The sequence below is a fragment of the Cajanus cajan genome, chromosome 11 (assembly GCF_000230855.2).
Source record: "Cajanus cajan strain Asha chromosome 11, NIPB_CcT2T_4, whole genome shotgun sequence".
Classification (NCBI taxonomy): domain Eukaryota; kingdom Viridiplantae; phylum Streptophyta; class Magnoliopsida; order Fabales; family Fabaceae; genus Cajanus; species Cajanus cajan.
Genome location: NC_138527.1, coordinates 12,195,359 through 12,213,084, shown reverse-complemented (window position 1 = coordinate 12,213,084; position 17,726 = coordinate 12,195,359). Strand labels below are relative to the sequence as shown.

Genomic DNA, 17,726 nt, shown 5'->3' with positions numbered 1-17,726 from the left:
TGTATCTCTCAAGTGTCTAGGCAACTGTATACTCTCAAAGCACTCATGAAAAAAAGCAACAGATAGACTTGGAAAGCCTCTAAAATCAACACCCAATAAACATGCACATAAGGATCAAAAGGTCTTTTTAGGGTTGTAATGAGGCCAAGGACAGGGTAGAGGATAATATATGGGATAAGTAACTACAAACCAGAGGAACTAGAGGAGCAATGGGGAATAAGTCAAGAATACGCACAAGAAACAAACCCAGAAACCTCTAATGACCTCTATGATAATATTAATCCTCTTTCTCTTGCCTCAAACAACTTCTCTTTTTCGTTTTTTTTAGATGATTTTTTTTTTATTTTTTTGATTTTTTTGATTTTCTTTAAAATGAGATAAGATAACATGCAGAGAAGTAAAGTGTACAGCATAAGGAATCAACTAGCCAATATACATCATCCAATGAAACATACACACACCCCCACACTTATTCAAGAACTTATTCCCAAAACAATTCCAAAGCTCCTAAACTCCCTTAGGTGAAGGTAATCATGGTTTTTCGCTAAAGGCTTGTAATGAGCTTCAAACAAAGAAGGGGAATTAGGCTCAGCAGGGGTTATCAGAGGAGTTAATTCAAGGTAGGCTTATTTGGCTAGAGGCTTATGAGAATCAAAATGCCTTAATCATATCCAAACATGCATGTGAATCAAGAAGTATCAAACAGAGTTAAGACAAGGCAACTGTGCAGGCAATCAAGAGGCATAACACACAAGAAAGAACAGAGAGTGGCTCAAATCCTCACACAGGGTATATCTGTCACAATTAAAACAACCTCTCAAACCTCAAAATCATATTTTCAAGCAGAGAAAAACAGGGATTTCAAACCATAAAGTATCAAGAAACTCCTATCCAAGAATGAAGTAAGTGTCTACAAACAATCAAAACCCAGAAATCAAAGAGAAACATGCAAAACTGTACATAACAACTAAACATAAATCCTAGACCCAAAAATAACAATTAAACCCTAAAAGCATATAACAAAAACAGTTCCCCCCCACACTTAAATCACACATTGTCCCAATGTTGCCCAAACAGAAGATTAGAGCAATTAGAACAATCAATAAATCTGGACAAGTGCAATAAAAGTAAAGAAGGAGAAGGGGAAAGAAAACTCCCTAAGTCATGGTGGGAGAGTGGCGGGGTCGAGCAGAGACATCTCCTCTACAACTGCATTCAACAAAGATGGATTGCTGAGGAATGGCTTCAGCCGGTGCCCATTGACTTTAAAGCTCTTATCTGTGGATTCACTTTTGATCTCAACTGTACCATAAGGATAAACATTAGTAACAACAAAAGGCCCAATCCACTTTGATCGTAACTTACCACCCATGAGTCCGAGCTGAGAATTGTACAACAGAACTTTCTGGCCAACCACGAAGTTTTTCCTAGCTATCAAGCTGTCATGGAACTTCTTGGTTTTCTCCTTGTAGAACTTAGAGTTCTCATAGGCTTCAAGGTGGATCTCATCAAGCTCACTCAGTTGCAACTTTCTTTCCTCTCCAGCCTGATCAATAGAGAAGTTGCAAGTCTTCACAGCCCAGTAGGCTCGGTGTAGACCCCTAAAATTGTCCGGGTCGGAAATAAAGCTTGAAGACTCTCGAAGACTGAAGGAAGATCAGCCAGAAGGACTCCTGGAAGGCCCTAGGAGGGTTCTCTGTAGGTCTAGAGGTCTTAGAATAGCTCAAAATAAGGAAGTGGAGGGAATGAAGCCCAATACGGCCGTACTGAACTTAATACGGCCGTATTGAAGCTTCAATACGGCCGCAGTGAACTTAATACGGCGTATTGAAGTTTCTGAAACTTCAATACGGCCGTAATGAAATCAATACGGCCGTATTGAAGTTTCAATACAGCCGCAGTGAACTCAATACGGGCGCATTGAAATTTCTGAATTTCAATACGGCCGTATTGAATTCAATACGGCCGTATTGAAGTTCAAAAATTTCAATACGGCCGTATTGATTCTGTAGCCCGTATTGCGCCTATTCCCTATAAATATGACGTCAATTGGACGTCATTCCGGACTTTTTCAGATAGTTTCAACCCTCTCCTTGAGTATTCTGGGGTTTTTGAGCAGTGTTCTGCCCTAGAAATCACTCGGAGAGTTGATCCGACAAAGTTCTTGAGCCCCGAGCCATTTTGCTTGAGGATCGAACCTAGTCGAAGGGAAATCCTCCGGATTTCCATAGTTAAAAGTTTTTAGGAAGGAGCGAGCGAGCTTGTAGAGCGAGGGAACGCCAAAAAGCTTCCCAGTTTTACTCAATATATAAAAGCACGCTTCAAGAGGTTTCTTCTTAAATCCTTCCTTTTACTGCTTTCTGTGTGCATATTTAAACTGTCATCATGTAGATAGTTAATTTATAATTGTTTAGAATAAATAGGGGTAATTTAGTAATTTTACACTGTTATTTTAGAAATAATCTGTCATAGGGAACCCGAAAGGGGCGCTGTGGGGTGCTAACACCTTCCCCACGCGTAACCGACTCCCTTACCCAACTCTGGTTGTAATGGCCAAAGTTGATTTATAAAATCAATTGCCTTATCCCTTTTTCCAATGTTTTGAGTAAAACATTGGTGGCGACTCCACGAACCCTTTTACTACGAAAACCACTAATCCATGGAGGGTCCCGCTTGGGATTAACATGGATTGGTGAGACATTTAATAAATAAATTGGATAAGATCGACAAGGTCTCAGTTTGAGAACAAGTCGTTCTAATAATCCAATACATTTTCAAACTAAAATAAAAGAGAGCTCGACCGTCTTCGCGACCGCCGAGGCCCGTTTGGGCCGGTGGCGACAGATGGCGACTCTGCTGGGGAAGCTTCGAGAGTCAGTCCCATTCAGTGACAGATTGTTTTTAACAAATAATAGTTAAAAATTACTTTATTACCCCTCACTTGTATGATAACATGTTTATCTATTTGGCTTTAATAACTGTTGTATTTTTAAATTTGCGCAATTGTTTGAAATAAAAACTGCACACAAACCTTTGCACACAACAGTTCCCTCTATACCCGGGGGCATGAGTGATTAACCATAGGGAGTGGATGTTAGTACGGCCGGTTGTCGAATGGGTCTATAGGTGCCCGTAGACCGTTGTCGGAAAACATCACTCAAGGTGATAACCATGAACTTGAGTCCGACGGTGCGTTGGAGCTTTCCATCGACCTACGATGAGAGGAATTGGGTCCCTATAATGGGGGCACCTTGGGGGCCTTGGACTGGTGAGAACAGTTAGAACCACCTTGAATATGCACTTTTCTGCAGGATACCCCTACCTCGTGATTCGCTCGTGACTGTTCGTGGATGAGTGAATTGTTTGTGTAAATGCTTATGTGCAATTGTTTGTGCATTAATAAATAACCTCGTGATAAGGTCTAAAGAATAATCCCCATGCATGAAAATGTCATGACATGAGAGGAAAAACCAATGTGTGAAAATATAATAAAAGTAAGGAGCATAGGCATCATTATCAATAATACCTCATGCATCCTCATCATCATTTATAGGTTCACTAATACCCTCTCGATGTGAGTGAAAGAGACCCATGACTATTGAGATTCTCCGTTGTGGAGAGATAATAGCCTAGGGAGGGTGATAAACTTTCATCTTAAAAAGGCAGCGCCTCAAAGATGAAAGATTATCAAGCTCACATCAAGAGCGTATTCATTCCATAAATTAATTAGATTAAAAAATTCATTTTAGAAAGTGGCTGGTCATCTCTCTGTCCTCACACGCGCAAAGAAGATCAAGAAAATGGAAGCATTGGAGGAGCAAAACAAAAAGCTCACAACCGAGCTTTCACAACTTAAAGACCAAATGACGCAAATGATGGAACTCATGCGTCATCACAACATCCATGGATCTCATCACAGTGATCATGGGTCCCATCATGAGGGAGAGGAGGAAGAGCATGAAAAAGATCCTCCACACGCTGTACCCCTTGGGGCTGGAATTATGATTAAAGAGCCCGAAGTATCAAAGGAACAATTCCACGCCCTCGAGGATCGGCTAAGGGCTATGGAGGGGCATGATTTTGACATCAAGGATGCCGCCGACATGTGTTTAGTGAGGGACATCCAATTCCCTCCTAAATTTAAAGTGCCGGATTTCCCAAAGTACGTGGGATCGACTTGCCCCAAAAGTCATCTCACCATGTACTGTCGCAAGATGGCCGCATATGCCACAAATGAAAAGCTCTTGATCCACTGCTTTCAAGAGAGCTTAGCTGAAACTGCACTCAACTGGTATATGCAGCTAGATGGAAATCTAGTACATACATGGAGGCAGTTGGCCGACGCCTTTCTCAAGCGCTATAAATACAACATCGACCTAACACCCGATAGGTCTGATCTTCAAGCCTTGAGTAAAAAGAACGATGAATCCTTCAAGGCGTACGCCCAACGTTGGAGGGAGTTGGCGGCACAGATAGAGCCCCCGCTGTCGGATAAGGAGACGGTGTCCTTATTCATCAACACGTTGACTGGTCCCTATTACGATAAAATGATAGGGAACACAACGACACTCTTCTCGGACATCATCACCATTGGAGAAAGGGTGGAACAAGGACTTAAAAGTGGGAAGCTGGCTAAGCCTTCCCAACCATATGAAGCTAAGAAGGCCTTCGGGAAGAAGAAAGAAGGAGGAGTCAACGCTGTAACCATTTCTCCATCTTCTTCCGCTTCGAAGTCAGGCAAATCGCAAAACAACTCTGTGAAGAAGTTTGATAAACTTCCGACCACTTATAGCGATCTCCTGCCGAAGCTAGTGGAGGCGCGTCTTATAGCTTACATTCCACCAAAGAAAGTGAATCCACCTTACCCCGATTGGTACAATCCACAAGACAAATGTCTATACCATTCGGGGGCACCGGGGCATTCAACGGAGAACTGCAGAGCTCTCAAGTATAAGGTCCAAGACCTTATCGATGCTGGGTGGGTCACTTTCGATTCGACGGCACCCGACGTGAGCAAGAATCCTCTACCGCAGCAGGAGTAGAGAGAAGGGCAAGCCATGATAGGGCCCCTCCACATTTTTTCTTTTAGGGACTCATGATCAGTACCCGAGATCATGAGGACCTTTTCATGTAAATAAAGGGTTTTGTACAGTTTTACATACATATATCAATAAAGAGGCATTTTTCACACATTATTCTCTCATTTTGTTCTATTCTCTTTCTCTCATTAATATTAATAAACTCTAAACCTAAACAGAACCAATAAATAATTATGTCTGTGATTGCTCGCTCTGACCGGGATCCGAAAGCCGAGGATGAATGGGTTGAGTTGGACAGTGATGAGGAGACCATCTCTCCGGATCTGCAAAGACTGCTAGATCAAGAAGCTCGCCTACTCCAACCATATCAAGAGAAATTGGAAACCGTAAATTTGGGGCAGGGTCAAGAATTGAAAGAGGTCAACATTGGGACCCATATCAGTGATGGAATAAAAACGCAATTGATTCAATTGTTGAGGGAATACAAGGACGTATTTGCATGGTCGTACCATGATATGCCCGGTTTGGACTCCAACATCGTCGAACACAAGTTGCCATTAAAAGAGGGGTTTCAACCCATTAAGCAAAAGCTTCGACGAATCAAGCCCGAATGGTCCTTAAAGATTAAGGAGGAGGTAGAAAAGCAATTAGATGCGGGATTCTTGGTCGTATCCCAGTATCCCGAATGGCTGGCTAACATTGTGCCAGTCATCAAAAAGAATGAGAAGGTTAGAGTGTGTGTTGATTATAGGGATTTGAATCGTGCCAGTCCAAAGGACGATTTTCCCTTGCCCCACATCGATACACTTGTGGATCACACCGCCACAAACACACTCTATTCCTTTATGGATGGATACTCGGGGTATAATCAAATCAACATGAATATAGAAGACCGCGAGAAAACTTCTTTCATTACACCCTGGGGCACTTTCTGCTACAGGGTGATGCCTTTTGGACTTAAAAATGCGGGTGCCACCTACCAACGAGCGATGGTGACGCTATTCCACGATATGATCCACAAAGAAATTGAAGTATACGTGGATGACATGATCGCAAAGTCAAAAGACGAGATGGACCACATCCAATATTTGAGAAAATTATTCAATCGGCTTCGTAAGTATCAGCTTAAGCTAAACCCGGCTAAGTGTACTTTCGGAGTTCGGTCGGGTAAGCTTCTCGGGTTCATCGTCAGTGAAAAAGGCATAGAGGTGGACCCCGATAAAGTAAAGGCAATAATGGAAATGCCTCCTCCTAAAACTGAGAAAGAAATTAGAGGATTCCTCGGCAGGGTGAACTACGTCGCAAGGTTCATCGCACAGTTGACTGACACGTGCAAACCAATATTCAAGCTGTTGCGCAAGAATCATTCCGAAGTTTGGGATGAGAATTGTCAACAAGCTTTCGATAAGATCAAACAGTGCTTGGCCAATCCACCAGTGTTGGTGCCACCTGTCGAGGGAAGACCATTAATCCTCTATCTAACGGTGCTTGATGAGTCCATGGGAGCTGTGCTAGGACAACAAGATGAAACAAAGAAGAAAGAACAAGCCATCTACTACCTGAGCAAAAAGTTCCTTGATTATGAAACCCGCTACACGCCACTAGAAAAGACGTGCTGTGCGTTAACATGGGCAACACAACGGCTCAGGCAGTATATGATTAGGCATACTACTTGGTTGGTTTCCAAAATGGACCCAATTAAGTACGTGTTCGACAAACCGATAATCACTGGGAAGATTGCCCGATGGCAAGTGCAATTATCAGAATTTGACATCATACATGTCACACAAAAGGCCATCAAGGGTAGTACCCTAGCTGATTACCTAGCACACGGGCCGACCAATGACTATCAATCCCTTCAGGATGATTTCCCCGATGAGGATATAATGCATTTACAACATAAAGATCCTAAGGATGATACGTGGACCATGTATTTCGATGGAGCCTCCAACATGCTTGGACAGGGGATTGGAACAGTATTAATCTCCCCACAAGGAAAGCATATCCCCTTAACGGCAAGACTCAACTTCGACTGTACAAATAACATGGCCGAATACGAGGCTTGCACGTTAGGAATCCAAGCAGCAATCAACAATGGTATCCTAAAGCTCAAAGTATTTGGAGATTCGGCTTTAGTCATCCACCAACTGCGAGGTGAATGGGAAGTCTGAAATCCTAAGCTGATACCATATGTTGAGCATATCAAAGACCTGATACAATTCTTTCAAAATGTCGTCTTTGAATATATCCCAAGGGAGGAAAATCAGTTCGCTGACGCCCTTGCCACACTATCATCGATGTTCGCCTTGGATAAGGAGCATGAAATGCCCATCATCAATATCCGGCGGCACGATAAGCAAGCGTTCTGCCTACTGATAGATGAAGCTGTTGACGATCATCCATGGTTCCATGACATCAAACAATATCTGTCAAAAGGGGAATATCCTGATATGGCTAGCGATAATGATAAAAAGCATATCCGAAGAAGGGCCATGGGATTTCTGTTGATTGGAGAAACCCTCTACAAAAAGAATTATGACTCGGTCTTGTTGAGGTGCATAGACCAAGTCGAAGCTCAAAATGTAATCAAAGAAATACATGAGGGGGTTTTCGGTACCCATATCCCCGGGCCTGCAATGGCTAAGAAAATCCTCAGAGCAGGATATTATTGGTCGACCATTGAAAGGGATTGTTACCAATACGTCCGGAAATGCCACAAGTGTCAAGCATACGCCGACAACATTCATGTCCCACCAACGCCACTCAATGTTTTGGCTTCACCATGGCCATTCGCAATGTGGGGCATGGATGTTATTGGACCCATCGAGCCAAAGGCATCCAATGGACATAGGTTCATCCTTGTGGCCATTGACTATTTCACCAAATGGGTAGAAGCGGCATCGTATGCTCATGTGACCCGAAAGGTGGTAACATCCTTCATCAGAAAGAATATCATATGCAGATACGGTATTCCCGACAAAATCATCACTGATAATGGATCCAATTTGAACAATAAGATGGTGGAAGAACTGTGCAAAGAGTTCAAAATTCAGCACCACAACTCTTCCCCATATCGACCAAAGATGAATGGGGCAGTCGAGGCAGCCAATAAGAATATCAAGAAGATAGTACAAAAGATGGTTGTCTCATTCAAAGACTGGCATGAGATGCTACCCTTCGCTCTCCATGGTTATAGGACTTCAGTACGTACATCCACAGGAGCTACTCCATTCTCCCTTGTTTATGGAATGGAGGCAGTTCTGCCGGTTGAAGTCGAGATACCGTCTCTTAGAGTAATCATGGAAGCAAAACTTTCCGAGGCAGAATGGGTTCAAAGTCGATACAACCAATTGAACCTTATCGAAGAAAAACGACTGAACGCCATATGCCATGGTCAAGCCTACCAAAGGAAGATCAAAAAGGCTTTTGACAAGAAAGTCCATCCTCGAATCTACCATGAGGGAGAGCTGGTGATGAAGAAATTGCTACCAGCTCAAAAGGACAAAATCGGAAAGTGGGCCCCAAATTACGAAGGACCATACGTGGTGAAGCGAGCCTTCTCCGGAGGAGCATTGATTCTCACAGACATGGACGGAGAAGAACTTCGATACCCAGTCAACGCTGACGTGGTAAAGAAGTATTATGCTTGAAGACGTTGCTTGCATCAGCCCGCTAGGATGAAAACCCAAAAAGGGCATCCTAGGCAAAAGTTAGGGCAAAACGAAAAGCCCGCCAGTACAAGGGTACTAGGCAAAACAAAGGCAAAATTATCCCCGCTAGGACATGTCCTAGGCAAAAATTAGGGGCAAAAGAATAAGATGCAAAAAGTAAAGCAAGCAACGATCACTTGAATCGAAAACCGAAAGGCGGTTCAAGTGATAATCTTCTAGAAGCAAGCGTCTTGCAGCATCTACACTCCTGGCTCAGGCATCTCACCCGAAGCAACTAGGGAACGGGAAGGGCAGCAATCACAGATGTAATTGTTTAAGCCAAAAATGTACAGCCTACCCTGGCCAGCCATTCTTCAGAAAATCCCTTTGTAAACCTTTCTGTATAAACATTTGAATATCAATAAAAATATCCATTTGTTTCTTTTCTTTCTTGACCATGTGATTATGCCTCTGAATTGATTTTTCATAAAAATTGTACGAAATCCCATTAATAATCGGTCAATAAAAGAAAATTGGAGGGGTTCCTGTAAAATCCATAATCTCCTGCATAAAGGCTCACAAAAATACTCCCTCGCGTCAATGACAGAAAGTCCTCCAAGAAGAAGAGGATAGGGAGAGCCGCTCACTTTTCTAAATAAATGAACAAAAAAATAAAATAAAATAAAATAAAAAAAAATTGTATTGCATTTGTGCATCACACACACATTAGTCGCACATTCAAAGACCTTATCATGAGGCAACCGCATAAAATAGAAAAATAGAAAATTGCTTGTGTATGACAGCAGCAAGCAAAATGCAAAGATTCAGAAAATCAACAGCATCATACAGAATAACTGAGCCTGGAGAGGCTTGCCGAAAGAATACTCTCAAAATAACTGAGCCTGGAGAGGCTTGCCGAAATAATACTCCTACAAAATAACTGAGCCTGGAGAGGCTTGCCGAAATAATACTCTCTCATAATAACTGAATTTAATTTCTTTAGCAATTTAAATTCTGTACAGCAAAAGCCAAAAACATAAAAAAGGCAAAATACAGAAAAAGCCAAATCAGAAGAAAAGGCAAAATAGAAAAAGCCGAAAATGAAAAAGGCAAGGATATAGAAAATCCAACAAAAAGATTGCACAAAATAATTGAGCCTGGAGAGGCTCGCCGAAATAATACTCTCAGAATAATTGAGCCTGGAGAGGCTTGCTGAAATAATACTCTTTCAGAATAATTGAGCCTGAAGAGGCTTGCAGAAATAATACTTCCTCAGAATAACTAAAGCCTGGAGAGGCTTGCAGAAATAATACTCCCCCAACTGTACAGAGTCAATGAGCCTGGAGAGGCTCGCAGAAATAATACTCCCCAGAGGGAACCTCAACTCATGCTCTTGGATTCAAAATCCCCAGCAAGAGCTATCAAGCAAGATCGTCAAAATCCCCAATGGAAGTACGATCTCCCAAGCAGAATATCCAAGTCAAAGGACTTAAACTTCCTCAGTGAAGATAGCTCTCCAACTCAAAGCGCTGAGTGAGGCTAAGCCTGCAGAGGCTTCCTAAATAATACTCTGGGATACATAAGATCCCTCATTCCCCAATCGCCTACTCAGAGGCATCCCTGCAAAAGGAGAAAAATCAAAAAAAATATATCAATAACCATTTCCCAAGCGGAATTTGGCACTCAGCCGAACACTGAACTTCAAATCCCCAGTCGCCTACTCAAGAGGCACCCCTTCAAAAAGAGAAAAAATCAAAAAGATCAATAATCATTCCCCAAGTGGAATCTGGCTCTCAGCCAATCATTGAACATCAAGGTGATATGCCTAACAGAAGAGGCTAATCAAAATCAATGACAAAATCCCCCAGTGGATAACAGCCTACACAGAGGCAGCAAAATCAGAAAACCAAAAGAGACACCTGAACAAGGATAACCGGGATACTCCACCAACGTCGAAAGGACGTCAGCCAATCATAAGGCACCGCTCACATCAGAAAGAGCATCTTTGTGTCTGCACCCAAAGGAATCAGAAATTCCCCAGTGGGCACCAACTACGTAATGGAAAGTTGGGACACAAGAACCTATGAGTAACTGCACATCCCCTAGACGGATCCCTGCGTTATCCAGCCCTCAGTGGCACAAAAATCGAAAAATAACCGTCGAAGCAGCATCGTGGACTGTGGAGACAAAATCATCACAAATCCCTGAAAAGGAGATATTCACGCTACCCCCGTCGTCACAAACACGGAGGTATGCAGCTTCCGGCTCGAGCAATGAGCGAAGCTATCTCTGGAAAGGAGGTACTCACTGCTTACCGTTGTCACAAGGGTACTTAGCTTCCGGCTCGAACAAAGAGTGAAGCTAAGCCTGGAGAGGCGGTACTCACAGCTTCCAGCTTGGGCAGCAAGCGAGACAAAGCCTGGAGAGGCGAAACTCACACTGCTCACCGTCGTCACAAAGGTGCTTAGTTTCCGGCTCGAACAAAGAGTGAAGCTAAGCCTAGAGAGGCAGTACTCACAGCTTCCAACTTGGGCAGCAAGCGAGACAAAGCCTGGAGAGGCGAAACTCACACTGCTCACCGTCGTCACAAAGGTGCTTAGTTTCCGGCTCGAACAAAGAGCGAGACTAAGCCTGGAGAGGCGAAACTCACACTGCTACCGTTGTCACAAGGGTACTTAGCTTCCGGCTCGAACAAAGAGTGAAGCTAAGCCTGGAGAAGCGGTACTCACAGCTTCCAGCTTGGGCAGCAAGCAAAGCAAAACCTGGAGAGGCTACTCGACAATTTTCCACCGGAAGACGCTACAAGTCAGAAGGTCGGCGCATCACCCGGACAATTGGGTCAACTCCTTTACTTGTCAGCCGGTACACCAAAAGGCCGTCCAACTAAGTAAAGGGGGGGCAACTGTAGACCCCTAAAATTGTCCGGGTCGGAAATAAAGCTTGAAGACTCTCGAAGACTGAAGGAAGATCAGCCAGAAGGACTCCTGGAAGGCCCTAGGAGGGTTCTCTGTAGGTCTAGAGGTCTTAGAATAGCTCAAAATAAGGAAGTGGAGGGAATGAAGCCCAATACGGCCGTACTGAACTTAATACGGCCGTATTGAAGCTTCAATACGGCCGCAGTGAACTTAATACGGCGTATTGAAGTTTCTGAAACTTCAATACGGCCGTAATGAAATCAATACGGCCGTATTGAAGTTTCAATACAGCCGCAGTGAACTCAATACGGGCGCATTGAAATTTCTGAATTTCAATACGGCCGTATTGAATTCAATACGGCCGTATTGAAGTTCAAAAATTTCAATACGGCCGTATTGATTCTGTAGCCCGTATTGCGCCTATTCCCTATAAATATGACGTCAATTGGACGTCATTCCGGACTTTTTCAGATAGTTTCAACCCTCTCCTTGAGTATTCTGGGGTTTTTGAGCAGTGTTCTGCCCTAGAAATCACTCGGAGAGTTGATCCGACAAAGTTCTTGAGCCCCGAGCCATTTTGCTTGAGGATCGAACCTAGTCGAAGGGAAATCCTCCGGATTTCCATAGTTAAAAGTTTTTAGGAAGGAGCGAGCGAGCTTGTAGAGCGAGGGAACGCCAAAAAGCTTCCCAGTTTTACTCAATATATAAAAGCACGCTTCAAGAGGTTTCTTCTTAAATCCTTCCTTTTACTGCTTTCTGTGTGCATATTTAAACTGTCATCATGTAGATAGTTAATTTATAATTGCTTAGAATAAATAGGGGTAATTTAGTAATTTTACACTGTTATTTTAGAAATAATCTGTCATAGGGAACCCGAAAGGGGCGCTGTGGGGTGCTAACACCTTCCCCACGCGTAACCGACTCCCTTACCCAACTCTGGTTGTAATGGCCAAAGTTGATTTATAAAATCAATTGCCTTATCCCTTTTTCCAATGTTTTGAGTAAAACATTGGTGGCGACTCCACGAACCCTTTTACTACGAAAACCACTAATCCATGGAGGGTCCCGCTTGGGATTAACATGGATTGGTGAGACATTTAATAAATAAATTGGATAAGATCGACAAGGTCTCAGTTTGAGAACAAGTCGTTCTAATAATCCAATACATTTTCAAACTAAAATAAAAGAGAGCTCGACCGTCTTCGCGACCGCCGAGGCCCGTTTGGGCCGGTGGCGACACTCGGTGCTCTATCTCCACAGGAAGCTGACATGCTTTGCCAAAGACAACCCGATAAGGAGACATCCCTATGGGTGCTTTGTAAGCAGTCCTATGTGCCCAGAGAGCATCCACTAGCCTATTTCTCCAATCTTTCCTGTTGGGCTGCACAATCTTCTCTAGGATCCTCTTGATCTCCCTATTTGAAATCTCAGCTTGCCCATTAGTCTGGGGGTGGTAGGGTGTAGAGAGTCTATGAACAACCCCATACTTCTTGAGCAAAGCCTGCATGGATCTGTTACAAAAATGGGTGCCCTGATCACTAATAATAGCTCTGGGTACTCCAAACCTGCAGAATATGTTAGATCTGACAAAATCCACAACAACCTGAGCATTATTAGTTCTGGTGGCTTTGGCTTCCAACCATTTTGAAACATAATCAAAAGCTAGGAGAATATATGAAAAACCAAAAGAGACAGGAAAAGGACCCATGAAATCTATACCCTAGACATCAAAGACTTTATAGAATAGCATGGGTTGCTGAGGCATCTGCTGTCTCCAAGAAAGGGCTCCTCCTGCTCTCTGACACTGCTCACAAATGCTGCAAATCTTCCACGCATCCTTAAAGATGGTGGGCCAGTAAAAACCACAGTCAAGCACCTTGCGAGCTGTCCTCTGAATGCCAAGATGACCACCAGATGCAGAAGAATGACAGAACTGCAAGACCGAGTCAATCTCATGGTCCAGCAAGCATCTCCTGATTACCTGATCACTGCAAAACTTCCACAAATAGGGGTCATCCCAAACATAATGTTTAGCATCACTCTTAAGTTTATCAATCTGAGCTCTAGATCCTAAAGGAGGAAAAATAGAAGCAACTAAATAATTGAGAATGTTCGCAAACCAAGGGGTGGGGGAAGGAATAGAAACTGTTAACAAGTGTTCATCAGGAAAATCATCCTGAATGGGCAAAGTGTCCTCATCCTCAGCTCTCTCAATCCTGCTGAGATGGTCTGCCACCAAGTTTTGTGTTCTGCTCCTGTCACGGATGTCCAAGTCAAACTCTTGAAGCCAGAGCATCCATCTGATCAGCCTAGGCTTCGAGTCAGCCTTCTTCAATAGGTACTTCAGAGCTGCATGATCTGTAAAAACAACGACACAAGAACCAAGCAAATATGATCGAAATTTATCAAGTGCAAAAACAATAGCTAAAAGTTCCTTTTCCGTGGCCGTGTAATTTGCTTGAGCAGCATCCAATGTCCTAGAAGCGTAGTATATCACCCTAGGTGATTTGTCAACCCTCTATGCTAGGACAGCCCCCAGTGCATAATTTGAAGCATCACACATCAGCTCAAAGGGAACTGTCCAGTCTAGTGCCTGAATGATAGGAGTGGTGGTTAAGGCTCTCTTGAGGCAATCAAACGCCTCCTTGCACCTGTCATCAAAATCAAATTCAATATCCTTCTGAAGCAAGCTGGATAATGGAAGGGCTTTCTTGCTGAAGTCCTTAATGAAACGCCTGTAGAAACCTGCATGGCCAAGAAGAGATCGCACCTCTCGCATGCAAGAGGGGTAAGGCAATTGTGCAATGACAGATATCTTTGCAGGGTCAACCTGAATGCCTCGACTAGAAATGATATGCCCTAAAACTATACCCTGCTCTATCATAAAATGACATTTCTCAAAAATAAGAACAAGGTTAGTCTCAATGCATCTATTTAAAACTCTATCCAAACTATCCAAACATGCATCAAAAGAGGATCCATAAACAGTAAAATCATCCATAAACACCTCTATGCAATTTTCAAGAAAATCACTAAAAATACTGAGCATGCACTGCTAGAATGTGCCAGGGGCATTGCATAGGCCAAAAGGCATCCTTCTATAGGCAAAAGTACCAAAAGGGCAGGTGAATGTGGTCTTCTCCTGATCCTCAGGAGTAATATGAATCTGAAAATAACCAGAGAACCCATCAAGAAAATAGTAATGAGATTTACCTGCCAGACGCTCAAGCATCTGATCAATGAAGGGCAGAGGAAAATGATCCTTCCTTGTTGCTTGGCTGAGCCTCCGGTAGTCAATACAGACCCTCCAACTATTTTGGACTCTGGTGGGTATGAGCTCATCCCTCTCATTCTTAACAACAGTGAGGCCTGTCTTCTTGGGGACCACCTGAACCAGACTCACCCACTGACTATCTGAAATGGGATAGATGATCCCAGCCTGCAGAAGCTTGGTGACCTCTTTCTTCACAACTTCCAAAATCACTGGGTTAAGTCTCCTCTGAGGCTATCTCACTGGTTTAGATCCATCCTGCAATAATATCCTGTGCATGCATGTGGATGGACTGATACCAGGAATGTCTGGTAGGGTCCAACCGATGGCTTTCTTATGCTTTTTTAGAACCTTCAACAATTTCTCCTCTTGAACAGCATCAAGGGAGGTGGAAATGATCACTGGAAAATTCTCATTATCCTCCAAGTAAGCATACTTGAGGTTCTCTAGAAGAGGCTTCAATTCTGGTGTGGGTGGTGGCTGAACATCAGAAGGAACCAAAAAAGGGAGAAGGGGTTCCGCAGCCTGTACCTCAACCTGCAAGTCAGATTCTTTTGTACTTCCTGCAACATGGTTAGTGCATTCGGACTGTATAAAATCAAGAGCAAGAGGTACAGCACCCAAAGTGTCAAATTCAGATGCCTCATAATCAGTTTCACATTCAGATTGATATTTAGATTCAGACTCAAACTCAATGCATGAAAGACAGTTATACAAATCAAGTGAAAATGAATGCTTCTTAGCATGAGAAGAATCGAAATCATGAATGTGTTCATCAACTAGATCATCAATCAATTCAACACGAAAAATAGAATGCGCTTCAGAAGGAAATTTCATGGCATCCAAAATGTTAAAATGAACAACAATATCACCAAATTCCATAGACAAGGTGCCAACATAAACATCAATCTTGGTCTGAGCTGTTTTCAAAAATGGTCTGCCTAAAATGATTGGGACAGAACCATGGGAGAATCCATCCTCCATATCAAGAACATAAAAATCAGCGGGAAAAATTAGTTCACCAACCTGAACCAAGACATCCTTTACAAAACCTGTGGGGTGGGCAACACTCCTATTGGCCAACTGAATGACCACACCCGTAGGTTGCAAAGTACCAAGAGACAAAGAATTAAAAATAGACAGAGGCATGACATTAATTGAAGCTCCTAAATCAAGCATGGCATTTTCAAATTTATTGTTACCAATAATGCAAGGTACACAAAATGTACCTGGGTCCTTACACTTTTCAGGAATATGTGGAACAGATTTACCTATGAGTGTTGAGACATTTCTACCCATGCTGATTTGCTCATTGCCCTTCAGCTTCCTCTTGTGGGTGCACAAGTCTTTCAGGAACTTAGCATATCTGGGAATTTGCTTGATGGCATCCAGCAGAGGTATGTTCACCTCCACCTTCCTGAAGGTCTCCAATATCTCCTTATCCACCTCTTCCATCTTTTTGGTTGGAATTGATTTTGGCGGAAATGGAAGAGGGATCGGAGGCTGCTGCAAATCAAAATTGGTGCTGGAAGAAGGTCCACATGCATGAAAATTTTGGGCACCAACTGGTTTGTCAATTTTCTCAGGTGTAGATGATGGAACTAGCACTGTCACAGGTGCAAATGATGGAGGTGGAGGTACTGTAGTGGGTATGTCAATCTGTTTGCTTGACCTCAATGTGATGGCACTTACATTTTTTGGATTCTGCACAGTCTGTGAAGGCAACTTGTCTGAATTTTGAGACTGTGCCTGATTCAGCTGAGTAGCCATCTGCCCCATCTGATTTGTCAAACTCTGTATGGAAGCTCTGGTCTCTTGCTGGAATTGCATATTTTGAAGAGTCATCTGCCTCACTAACTCCTCCAATGAAGGTTCAGAAGTAGAAGGTTGAGGAGCTGGTGGTGCAGGAAGTCTCTGTTGAGGAGGCTGGTATGTAGAACTTGAGGGATTATTCTGGAAAGGTGGTGGATTTTGCTGCTGCTGAGAGTTTCCCCACCTCAAGTTAGGATGATTCCTCCAACCAGGATTGTATCTATTGGAAGACATATCATAATTCTGTTGTTGCTATTGTGGAGGTCTATTGTTGTAAATGTTGGCAGCATATGCTTGTGGGGCATCAGGACCTGTAGAAGAGTCTTGCAAGGAGGGACAAGCATCTGTTGGATGACTAATAGAAGTGCAGATGCCATATACTTTTGCTGGTGGTGGAGCTGATTTTTGATTTGCAGCCAGTTGTGAAACCAAGGTGGTGAGAGCATCAATCTTACTCTCCAGCTTTTTGTGTTCAGTGGAATCTGAGGCTACCACATCATGCACACCCCTCACAACTATGGCATCACTCCTCATATTGAATTGTTCTGAGTTGGATGCCATTTTTTCAATCAGCCCTCTAGCATAAGCAGGTGTCATATCTCCTAAAACTCTTCCACTAGCTGCATCAATCATGCTTCTATCCATTATGTTCAACCCCTCATAGAAATATTGCAATAATAACTGCTCAGAAATTTGATGGTGAGGGCAGCTAGCACACAGCCTCTTGAATCTCTCCCAGTACTCGTATAAGCTCTCCCCCGTGAGTTGCCTAATTCCATATATGTCTTTCCGGATTGCAGTGGTCCTAGATGCAGGGAAGAATTGTTCGAGGAACACTCTCTTCAAGTCATCCCAACCTGTTATTGAACCAGGAGCCAGATAGTACAATCAGTCCTTGGCAAGATCCTCTAATGAAAAAGGGAATGCCTTTAGGTAGATGTGATCTTCAGGGACATTATGAGGCCTCATGGTGGAACAAACTATGTGGAACTCCTTGAGATGCTTGTGTGGATCCTCACCTGCACGACCATGAAACTTA

General features: G+C 43.2%; 1 protein-coding gene across 1 annotated transcript; it reads right to left on the bottom strand.

The window, feature by feature from the left end:
- Window positions 1-1,162: 1,162 nt before the first annotated feature.
- Window positions 1,163-16,921, bottom strand: LOC145953370 (uncharacterized). Its single transcript, XM_083067310.1, has 12 exons — window positions 16,442-16,921; window positions 16,105-16,252; window positions 15,748-15,927; window positions 15,491-15,654; window positions 15,119-15,412; window positions 14,909-14,992; window positions 14,719-14,770; window positions 14,166-14,481; window positions 13,468-14,081; window positions 13,208-13,266; window positions 12,874-13,105; window positions 1,163-1,302 (listed from the first exon to the last, which is right to left on the bottom strand). The coding sequence occupies exons 1-12, from the start codon at window positions 16,919-16,921 to the stop codon at window positions 1,163-1,165; spliced, it is 2,763 nt and encodes a 920-aa protein (XP_082923436.1).
- Between the last annotated feature and the right edge of the window lie 805 nt (window positions 16,922-17,726).